General features: G+C 44.0%; 1 protein-coding gene across 1 annotated transcript; it reads right to left on the minus strand.

The window, feature by feature from the left end:
* Positions 1-7,006: 7,006 nt before the first annotated feature.
* LOC306929477 (guanylin) lies at positions 7,007-10,471 on the minus strand. Its single transcript, XM_079510017.1, has 3 exons — positions 10,375-10,471; positions 9,485-9,677; positions 7,007-7,286 (listed from the first exon to the last, which is right to left on the minus strand). The coding sequence occupies exons 1-3, from the start codon at positions 10,450-10,452 to the stop codon at positions 7,228-7,230; spliced, it is 330 nt and encodes a 109-aa protein (XP_079366143.1). The 5' UTR covers positions 10,453-10,471; the 3' UTR covers positions 7,007-7,227.
* Between the last annotated feature and the right edge of the window lie 1,316 nt (positions 10,472-11,787).

The raw sequence follows: 11,787 nt of genomic DNA on the forward strand, positions 1-11,787 counted from the left end.
TCACCATAACCTCCACACCTTGGGATCCCCACAGGGCACATGACATCACCTTGGGATCCCCACAGGGCACATGACAACACCTTGGGATCCCCACAGGGCACATGACATCACCTTGGGATCCCCACAGGGCACATGACAACACCTTGGGATCCCCACAGGGCACATGACATCACCTTGGGATCCCCACAGGGCACATGACATCACCTTGGGATCCCCACAGGGCACATGACATCACCTTGGGATCCCCACAGGGCACATGACAACACCTTGGGATCCCCACAGGGCACATGACATCACCTTGGGATCCCCACAGGGCACATGATAACACCCTGGGATCCCCACAGGGCACATGACAACACCTTGGGATCCCCACAGGGCACATGACAACACCTTGGGATCCCTACAGGGCACATGACATCACCTTGGGATCCCCACAGGGCACATGATAACACCCTGGGATCCCCACAGGGCACATGACAACACCTTGGGATCCCCACAGGGCACATGACATCACCTTGGGATCCCCACAGGGCACATGACATCACCTTGGGATCCCCACAGGGCACATGACATCACCTTGGGATCCCCACAGGGCACAGGACAACACCTTGGGATCCCCACAGGGCACATGACATCACCTTGGGATCCCCACAGGGCACATGACATCAACACAAGGACAACAATCAATGCTCTCATCCTTCAGGCTTGGTGTCTTCTTGGGATGTTGCAGGATTCAGAGCTGGTTCTTCTATGACGCATGGAACCCAGATCTGCCTTTTTAAGGTAGTGTGTGGGGGGGGGGGGGGGGGGGGGGGGGTATTATTATTAGGCCTCCCATGTTAAGATGTCCACAAGATCCTCTTTTTCTGTTTTATGATGTCAATCTGTCTGTTGACTCTGAGAGGTCCCACTGTTGACTGTATAACCTTACATAGTTGCTTCCCAATAAATCTCATCACTCATTCATCTGCCACAAATATTAGCTATCGACCTGTCTGATATATTATACAGTACATTTAGCAATATGCATGTATAGGTTAACACAGCACTTGTTTAAATAGCCAGGATATTTGTCAATGATGATATTTTCCAGGATGTCACATTAATTTTGGGTGAGGGTTTTGCATGACAATTTTATGATCTTCCCTTTTCTTCAAAACACACAAAATCACTTAGCAACACTCACATGACATATACAAATACACCAGAATATTCTGAAATGACACTACCACATGCACCACATAATGCAATAGATTAAAATGCAAAATCGTCAAGTTGATCGTATAAGAGTACAGTTTAAGGTTAAAAGTCTTTGCTTTGCACATATTATAAAGACTATTTGGACCTAAAAGCAGGTGCAGGTGAATGTACCTGAGGACTGAAGAGTCCAGTGTTGATTTTGAAATTTTTGTTCATTTAATTATTAAGTTTTAGTCATAGTCTTTTGAATACAATTTAGTTTTAGTCATGAAATGTTTTAGTTTTTGTCTAGATTTCTAAATCTGCAGTTGATTAAGTTGTTGATTTAGTGGCCTACCGTGATGGCGTTGAAATGCCCGATTTATACTCAGCTATATGTGCCGAATATTATTGGCTATTTTCGGAGAGTGACACCTGCACACAACCAAGCATAAATGACTGCAGAAGGGTGAATTGCACATGAAAAGTGGGCTGGTTAAGTAATCAAATGGCAGGTGTGGGGTTCCCATGGCAGTAAAGCGTCACAAACTGGCCTGTATGGTCATGTCACAAGGCATACTTCGTTGTCAAAGACCATCCTACAGGGGGTGGAGGGAAAGCGGAGAAGAGGCAGGCAGGGAAAGTCCTGGATGTACAACATCAAGGAATGGACTGGCTGCAGCTTCCAAACCCTGCTACTCACCGTACGCACAGCTGAAGACCGAGTGCGTTGGAGATCTACCTAGATACCCCTACGGGCCCCATTTTCTGATAAGACAAAACAAAACAAACACATAGACAGCTCAGCTCAGACACATTGCAAAACAAAGGATGCAGATACAAATATAAACTCCAGTCTGTAGATGGGTGGATAACTACGCAAAAAATACAACAATACAGACAGTATTAATACCCACAACAACAACAGGAAAAAATGTTTGTTGAGCTGTTTGCCTGGTGGTGATTTAATTGTAACAATGAACCCAAGGTTTAATAAACAGGTTTAGTCTGTAGAATGTGTAGGCCTATGTCTGTGAGGGGGTCCCTTGGAGGGGTTGATTCGGCACTGGCTGTCAGTGGTGTACAGGGTCCAGGAGTATGGGCCAGAGCACACAGTTTTATGGGTGCATGATGCTCATTGAGAGGGGGCCAGACAGGTGAGAGCCCAGCCTAATGATGCTCATTGAGAGGGGGCCAGACAGGTGAGAGCCCAGCCTAATGATGCTCATTGAGAGGGGGCCAGACAGGTGAGAGCCCAGCCTAATGATGCTCATTGAGAGGGGGCCAGACAGGTGAGAGCCCAGCATAATGATGCTCATTGAGAGAGGGTCAGACAGGTGAGAGCCCAGCCTAATGATGCTCATTGAGAGGGGGCCAGACAGGTGAGAGCCCAGCCTAATGATGCTCATTGAGAGGGGGCCAGACAGGTGAGAGCCCAGCCTAATGATGCTCATTGAGAGGGGGCCAGACAGGTGAGAGCCCAGCCTAATGATGCTCATTGAGAGGGGGCCAGACAGGTGAGAGCCCAGCCTAACATGCTGACTGCCTTCTATCGGTTAGGAAGTCATGTATACCGTCCTCATTGTCCAGGTGTTGTACTGGTGTTGATCCTCCACTGAGTGATTCAAGCTGCTATAAGCAATAATATGTCAACATTTTAATTATTATTATTATTTTTTTGCATCACTCTCCACTCAGTTACCTACTGTATATGTAATCAGATCCTCTTTCCCTCCTTCCAGACCTAAGGTCCTTTCCCTCCTTCCAGACCTAAGGTCCTTTCCCTCCTTCCAGACCTAAGGTCCTTTCCCTCCTTCCAGACCTAAGGTCCTTTCCCTCCTTCCAGACCTAAGGTCCTTTCCCTCCTTCCAGACCTAAGGGCCTTTCCCTCCTTCCAGACCTAAGGTCCTTTCCCTCCTTCCAGACCTAAGGTCCTTTCCCTCCTTCCAGACCTAAGGTCCTTTCCCTCCTTCCAGACCTAAGGTCCTTTCCCTCCTTCCAGACCTAAGGTCCTTTCCCTCCTTCCAGACCTAAGGTCCTTGCAAACGGGAAGCGATAAAACGCGCCTATAGTTCATTTTCAATGAGACCTGCGTTTTTGCTCGGAGAAGTCGTGCTGCGACAACGCAAGCGTATTTACGCGAGCACGGTCCCGTGAATTTGTTGCGCGCGTGCTCGTTACGTGCACACGCCTGCGACTCACCAGACCTGGATTCTGTTTGGTTTTTTGTTTACGCTTGCGTTGTTGTGCCCCTCTTCAACAGACCTGGAGGAGACCTGTGTTGATCCAGACCCTCTTCAACAGACCTGGAGGAGACCTGTGTTGATCCAGGCAACAACGCCTGCGTTCCTCGCTTCACGTTTGCAATTAGTGCCCTTGAGCAAGGCACTTGAATTTAGAAATTGTTTCTTGATCAAGCACAGTAAAAATTTACAAAATGCAGAAAATCAGTCTCGCTACATAGCTACCAACAACACATGGGCAACAGGACTAATAGCTGTTAGGTGTCTAGTGCAAGATACTGACAGACTACAAACGTTTCACTCAATCAAATACAGAATCAAATCACAATGTGCCTTTGGTACTGTATCATAGTTGGATATTGTAGGTGTCCAGATGTGCATTAAGAGCAATAAACCAATATATTTTATGTACTTAGGCCTATTATATAAAGAAATTAGTTTATAGAGCATAGGTGTAATTCCTGAAAAGTGATGTATTGTGCAAAAGCAGACGGTGTGAGTAATGTGAAACTGTGTAAATAAATAATGCCTGGTGTTAAGACGTTTTTATGACATTATATTATAGACCCGGCTGGATGTGGCATGATAATAAACTCTAACAACCTTATATTTGCACCCAGTTAATGTAATGCTAGTGAGGAGTAGCTACATAGAGTAATGCTAGTGAGGAGTAGCTACATAGAGTAATGCTAGTGAGGAGTAGGGCCTACTCCTATAGCACATCTGCACACTCTATGTAGCCTACTCAGTAGGCTACATAGAGTGCTAGTGAGGAGTAGGCTACATAGAGTGAGGAGTAGGCTACATAGAGTGAGGAGTAGGCTACATAGGAGTAGGCTACATAGAGTGAGGAGTAGGCTACATAGAGTGAGGAGTAGGCTACATAGAGTGAGGAGTAGGCTACATAGGAGTAGGCTACATAGAGTGAGGAGTAGGCTACATAGAGTGAGGAGTAGGCTACATAGAGTGAGGAGTAGGCTACATAGGAGTAGGCTACATAGAGTGAGGAGTAGGCTACATAGAGTGAGGAGTAGGCTACATAGAGTGAGGAGTAGGCTACATACAGTAGAGTGAGGAGTAGGCTACATAGAGTGAGGAGTAGGCTACATACAGTAGAGTGAGGAGTAGGCTACATAGAGTGAGGAGTAGGCTACATAGAGTGAGGAGTAGGCTACATAGAGTGAGGAGTAGGCTACATAGAGTGTGCAGATGTGCTAGTTCTGTCTATTTTATATTTAGCATGCTCTGATGAAGGCTCATAGCCGAAACGCGTAAGAGTTCCTTTTTGGTGTGTGCCAATAAAGAAATGGAAATGTGAGTGAATACTTTGTCCGCCATTTATTTAAAAAAAATGGATTTCTTTTTAATTCATACTTTTAGATGTTTAGTGCATTTGGCTATAGCACTCCACTCAAAACCATTGCTGATGCGCACCCTCTTCTTCTCATTGTCTCCACCAGGCCGAAGGCATGGGGAGAGAGTATGTTTTGCACTCCGTCCGTGTGTGTGTGTGTGTGTGTGTGTGTGTGTCCGTCCGTCCGTCCGTCCGTCCTTCCGTCCGTCCGTTACCAGCTAATCTCCGGCACCGTTAACCCGGTCGATGCCAAACTTTGCACACACACTCCCTGGATGCCAACGATGAACCTCTGCCCCGCATTTTCCAGAACGGCCTGTTATAGCGCCACCATGAGGCAGCTTTTCACATTTTTTACCTAAAACTGCACCGATCTGCGTGAAACGTTGCATGCACACTCCCTAGAGGCCGAGGACAAACCTTTGACCTGCATTTTCCGCATCTGCCTTTTATAGCGCCACCAGGAGGCCGACTTTTGTAAAACACATTTTTTGATATTGCTCCTCCAGATTCTGTCCAAAAATCTCACAAATCGTTACACAGTATCTCTATGGTCATGTGCTTAAGTCGGATCTATCCGATATTTCATATTCCATCCTAATTGGCTATAATTGGCTTTCACAGTTTGCAAGATTGCCCCATTTTGAACAAAAGCCTCAAATCATGAACGCAGTATGCAATTTACGTGAAATCTTTCACACATTTTCTTACTAGGCTGAGGAATATATCCCACCCTTTTCACATTGGCCTGTTATAGCGCCACCAACAGGTTGATTTTTGCAAAACACATTTTTGGAACAAAATGCCTCAAGTCATCCAATTGCCATCAAAGGCAAACATGTTTATATTACTCCTAAACATTTTGCCAAACATCTCACACAGTCCTATCCTCCTGGTGGAGACCTGTGCCCAGAAGGGGCACTTTTTCTAGTTTAATAATATGTTTGCATTGAATAATAAAATGAGCACTATATTTATTAAGGTTTGGCAATTAATTGGATCTGCTTTTAGGTACTGAAAGAACCTCTCCCAAACATAGGACTCTGAATTCCATGCACTGTACATAAACAGTAGATCCAAAACGACAAGTGGTAGCTGGGGTGGTGGAGGGTGAGCATGTTGTGTTGTGTTGTGTTGTGTTAAGTAGTTTAAATAGAGCCTCACTCACACCTTTGCATCTATCATACAACATTGTTGGATGCTAGATGTAAACAAAGGGTAAGTGTCATGGCCGCCCCAATGCATTTCCAATGGAAGTCACATCGTTTGACACAACATTTTTGTTGTACGGCTTTCGGCTGTGTTTCGACTGCCCCCCCTCCCCCTCATACAACAAAAATGTTGTGTCAAACCATGTGACTCCCATTGGAAATGAATTTGGGAGCTTGCATCAGTAAACAAGTCTCATGCATCAGCTATACAACAATCTGTTGTGACCGTGTGAGTGAAGCCTGAGGCCTCAATTACACCTATACAACAATGTTGCATGCAAGATGTAAGCAAGTTGTAAGTGTCATGGCCGCCCCAATGCATTTCCAATGGAAGTCACATGGTTCGATACAACATTTTTGTTTTATGGCTGTGTTGTGCCCCCCTCCCCCGCATCAAACAAAAATGTTGTATCAAACCATGTGACTTCAATTGGAAATGCATTGGGGCGGCCATGACACTTACAACTTGTTTACATCTACCATGCAACATTGTTGTATGCTAGATGTATAGGTGTAATTGAGGCCTGAGACTGATGTGAGTTGTGTACTGTGTGAATGGATGAGACCCAGGTGTAGGGCACCTACTGGTTGATAATGTTAAAGTTATTGGAAGCAGACGGTGCACCGAATTGGACGTGCCATCTTAGTAGTTTGGACATAGTTGTGATTATCTCTTCCGACGGAGCCATGGGCATATCAGTAAAGCCTCTATTTAAACCCATTTTGGGCGGGAACCCCTTTTGGTGTTTTAAACATTATGTTATAATTTAGCTATTGAAAAATAGCAGATCTACAAGCTCATAGCGCGCCACCGAGTGGCGCGCTACGAGCTTGTAGGTCTGCTATTTTTGAAAAATTGTGAAAATATTTATTTCAGAATTTTTTTTTTTAATTTCGGGGTCAGGTTAAACCCCTGCTTGTAGTTGAGTACTGTGTTCAGATAACCTTCCCTTGGCAAATCTAATGTTTGTAAAATAAATGTGACTGTTGGAATGCACACACACACACACATACAAGTAAAGACTTCCTTTTTTATTTCAAAAATACAAAAGAAATAAGTGTAAAAAGATTTGTTTGAGACAGAACTGTAACAAATTAAATTCCAAATATAAAATATACAACTGAAAGGTGCCTGAAAATAAGTGCTCAGTATGCTACAAGTAACAGTGAGTATAGAGAACATCTGAGTCTTAAGCATGGCCACAATGGCTTTCCATTTCCTTCTGGGTTGGCAGTAAACTTAACAACCAGTGCAGGCAGCAAAGGCGCAGATCTCACAGACATCCATGGGTACCACTCCTGTATGGAACAGTAAAAACACCCAAATTAGACACAGTTCAAAACCATTTGATTACGGTCAGTTCAGACATGTTGATTAATGTATGATTCAAGCTTCAGTATTCAATTAGCTGCTCATATATTAACACAGTAAACAATGATCTGTACATCCTCTGTCACTCCAAGTGTGTAAGTATCACTGTATTGAATAAAAGGCTGTCTGCAGTACACTGCACACCTAAAAAGTTGACGACAGGTGTGTAGGATAAAAGGAAGGTCCAAATTCAAACAATGAGAAAGATCTTGCAAAAAAAAAAAAAACTATTACAATATGACATTTCGGTGCTTAGACCTTCATCAGGACAAATATACAGAACACAATAACCACAAAAAGATGGTGGTTAAAAAGTACATTATTGGGGTGACCGCTGGCCAAGTGGTCCAGGCACATGCCACATAAAGGCCTGACATGGCATTGCGTGTTCGAGTCCCGTTCATGATGACCTTTGCTGCATGTCTCTCCCCTTCTCTCTCTCCCTGCTTCCCTGTCTCCTTTGCTGCATGTCTCTCCCCTTCTCTCTCTCCCTCGTCCCTGTCCTTTGCTGCATGTCTCTCCCCTTCTCTCTCTCCCTCTTCCCTGTCTCTCTTCACTTGATACTATATCAATAAAGGCCAAAAAGCCAAAAACAAATCTTAAGCAAAAAAAAAGAAAAAAACATTATTTGCCTCTGAGATGTAGTCGAGCAGTTTGGCAGTAGTATTGGCAAATGTGCATACCTCAGCATTGTACATAGTACTTGTTAGATAAATTATGACATGTTGTTTACACGTCATGTCAAGTTGGCCACTCCATCATATTCGGTTGGTCAACACAGATAGAACTTTGGCCCAGACCGTGTTCCATATAGGTCATATTTGGTCATCTTGCCCTTTTATCATAATTTTACTCTTAGCCTACTACCTGTTTACTCCGGGTTGTTCTCTTTATCCTATTTATGTCATGTCACCATCCACGTGCCTAATCATCTCAGCCCTATATTATCCTTTATATTATTTTATCATACTTATATTATGGATTTCCACATTCAGATTTAATATCTTATATCTTGTTGACTCCTTATTCGGTCTCCATACTGTCTGTCCCCAGGCAAGTTAACTCGCATACTGAGAGGCCTATTTTGATTTGAGACATGTATTTGACCTTGGTGCCTAGTGAGAAAGTAGATAGGAGTATTTCTCTCTGTCGAAAGTTTACAGCTAGCAGGGAAAGAATGTTATCTTCAGGTTGCCATAGCAACGCCAGCCTCTGTGCTTTCCCGGTCTATGGCCCTCAATGACGGAACCAAGGAAGATGTCACGATACCAGTCTCATCATCCATGTGCTGGTCCAATGAGCGCTCGACAACCAGCGCCACCGTGGGATATTGCGGAAATGAACTATCTATTCAGCCAATGAACGTTTATCAACAACTGACGTGATCTACAGTATTAATGCCTGGGACATACTGTGAAGAGGAGTTCAGGTTCAGTTCGGATCCATATTGGAACAATTGAATACTCTAAATTATAGTGATGTATTGTACTATTATTATTATTATCTGAACCATGTAGCACATTCTCTATGTAAATTGACTTTATTACCTACTAAAAATTACAGTTAAAACCATAAACTTCCTCTCAGAACTTTATTTCATCTACCTCCAAATTCTTTTTTAAGGTCTTTCTGTTTTTTTTATGGTACAGTGACTGTCATTCAAGATTTAAAGGGCTAATCACTCATTTTTAAGGTAAATACAGCACGGTATTTGGTCTCCCTGCTGGGTTATTGAAGGTATATATATATTTACAGTCCTTTCTAATTAACATTACAGAATAGATATCATTTATTTTTATCCATTAAATGGCCTTTCTCGCCATCTTTCCAACAGTACTAACACTAATTAGTATTTTGCAGGCCATTAGTATTCAGCGGTCCAGGCACCTTGGTAATCCAGTCTGGCAGTGTGCCGCGGGTTCGACTCCCGATCCCGACGGTCTTTACTGCATGTCATCCCCCCCATCTCTCTCCCCATTTCCTGTCAGCCTACTGTCTGTCCCTCCACAAAAAATGTAAAAAAATAAAGCCACAAAAAAAAACATATATATATATATATATATATATATATATATATATATATATATATATAAATAAATAGTACTTTGCACCACTGATACCTCACCTAGCCTGGATAGAGACATGGAAGCTCCTTTCTGCTGGCAGAGGGGCAGGAACTCTTCTGGAAGAGCAGGGTCAGCGCAGACAGACACATCAGTGCTGCTCCGCAGCCCGGGGCTTTGTTGCACTGCCGCCTTACTGTCTATGAGCTCTTGGAGCTGTTTGACAGCTTCCAGTGAGAATGACAAGTCGCCCTCCTAGACAAATAGACAGAAAGAGAGAGCTGCGGGTGAGAGAGAGCTCCACAATCCAACTGTGAGCCAGCAGAGAGAACTGTAAGCAATGGCAATAGCAATGGCAGATGTTTTGTGTCTATGTCAGGGGTTCTCAACGTTTTTGGCCGGGGACCCCCGGAAATGCTTTGGCAATGTCTCGGGACCCCCGCCCCGCCCCCTCCCGACCCCCAATATAAATTGACTGCTACAATAACCTTAAACCATTTTGGGCGGGAACCCCTTTTGGTGTTTTAAGCATTGTTATAATTTAGCTATTGAAAAATATCAGATCTACAAGCTCATAGCGCGCCACCGAGTGGCGCGCTACGAGCTTGTAGGTCTGCTATTTTAGAAAAATCATGATTTATTTTTTTATTTTTTTGAAAATAATTTGGGGACCCCCTAAAATAATTTGGCGACCCCCCGAGGGGTCGCGACCCACGGGTTGAGAACCCCTGGTCTATGTGACTGTCGGAATTCAGTGGTAAACTAAGACACATGACATCATTAACTGTACAGGGTTCAGTTTAGCATCCCTGTTTAGCATCCCAGTTTAGCATCCCAGTTTAGCATCCCTGCCAACCAATGTTTCCAATGATATCTTGGCCAATGGCCATCATGAATCTAGTTTCATTATTTTTAAGATATTAATTTGACTGCAGAACAAGACTGCACTTACTTGGACCTGGACGGCATCAGAAGTCCAGGTGAAAGCCAGGAACAGGAAAGCAATGGCAGAGAGCATATTGGTCTTCATGTTGTTTGGTTTGCTTGAGCTTTTTCCCCCTTTGCTGGTGTTGGTGTTGCAGCAGATGCGTGGTCAGCTCAATCGTTGCTTTCTCTGACCTCCGAACAGCCTTTTAAACGTTTCTGTCCCGCAGGCTGGCTGTCAATTTTTTCTCACAGGTTAATGAGTAGTCGTAATACGTACGTTTTTCCCCCCCCGTTTTTATCCCCTAGTGTGTATTTTACTGCGTCACTAAAGGGGATTCATAAATCCTTCTCTGACCTCGTCACCAATCTGATGCTTTTATGGCTCTCTAGATATCTCCCTCACTCTGTGTCTGACAGGTGATCTCACACCTCAGACGGGCTACTGTACTGTAGGTTAAACAGTAACTCTGTGTCTGACAGGTGATCTCACACCTCAGACGGGCATACTGTAGGCTACTGTAGGTTAAACAGTAACTCTGAGTTGAACAAGGTGCCGTTATGGGCCAGAGGAGTTCACTGTTCAGAGACACTATTACTCACCCAATAGGCCTATCTCACAGCCCGCTTTCCACGCCCACTTCCGGTAAATAGTGGTGTCATTTAACATTAGCATTTACACGTTTTTTTTTCTCTGGAGAATCTAAGTACATTTTCTAATGTAAAAATGTGACAGACCAATATTATTATGAAGCAAACAAGATGGTAAATCAGCTCGAACAGATAGAACAAACCTTACCTTGAGAAAACAAAAGTTGTAGACTTCTTAAATAACCTCTGTTAACATGTAGCGTCTATGGAGTGATGTCACGCTATCACCACTAACCCCGAAAGGGGGGGCGTAAAAAGGGGGCGGGGAAATTCTGTGAGATAGGCCTATTAATGAACAGCTGTGTTGTAACCTGAATAACTTGTCTGCCAAAACTGAGTAAAATAACAGATAGTTATCCCCAACTAGTCCTTACCCGTTCTGAATATATGAACAGCAAATGATGTTCAGTGTGGGCGTGTGGGTCTGTTGCGCGGAAAAGTGTGTCCCAGTATTAATCTGTGTCCGTCCCAACATGCATTTCACTGGTGACACTGGTGACACGTGATTTGCGGGGTTATGTTTTTTTTTTTGTCGCAAATTAATTTAATTAAGATGAATGTTAGAATGTTTGGCGTGTGTAATGCAGGGCAGATTGAGGTTGGAGGACAGGGCTGTGCGGCGCTAGGTTCCGTGAGGCGGTCCGTGCGTCATGGCGTTGTGAGGAGGCGCAGAAAGCGAGCAGCTGTCTTGCTCTATGCTAAGGAAGTACTCTGACTGACAGACAGCGACCGAGCAATTTAAACAGCGAGCGAGCGTCCGCTAAATTATTAGATAGATATCCCCCATGTC

This window comes from Electrona antarctica, assembly GCF_951216825.1.
Source record: "Electrona antarctica genome assembly, chromosome: 9".
Classification (NCBI taxonomy): domain Eukaryota; kingdom Metazoa; phylum Chordata; class Actinopteri; order Myctophiformes; family Myctophidae; genus Electrona; species Electrona antarctica.

What these genes read in the sequence shown, in the direction of transcription:
- LOC306929477 (XM_079510017.1), bottom strand. Translation starts at nt 10,452, where the DNA reads ATGAAGACCAATATGCTCTCTGCCATTGCTTTCCTGTTCCTGGCTTTC. An exon ending in CTGATGCCGTCCAGGTCCAA is followed by an intron (nt 9,678 to 10,374) that starts GTAAGTGCAGTC and finishes CTATTTGTCTAG; the next exon opens with GAGGGCGACTTGTCATTCTC. An exon ending in CATGTCTCTATCCAGGCTAG is followed by an intron (nt 7,287 to 9,484) that starts GTGAGGTATCAG and finishes TGTTCCATACAG; the next exon opens with GAGTGGTACCCATGGATGTC.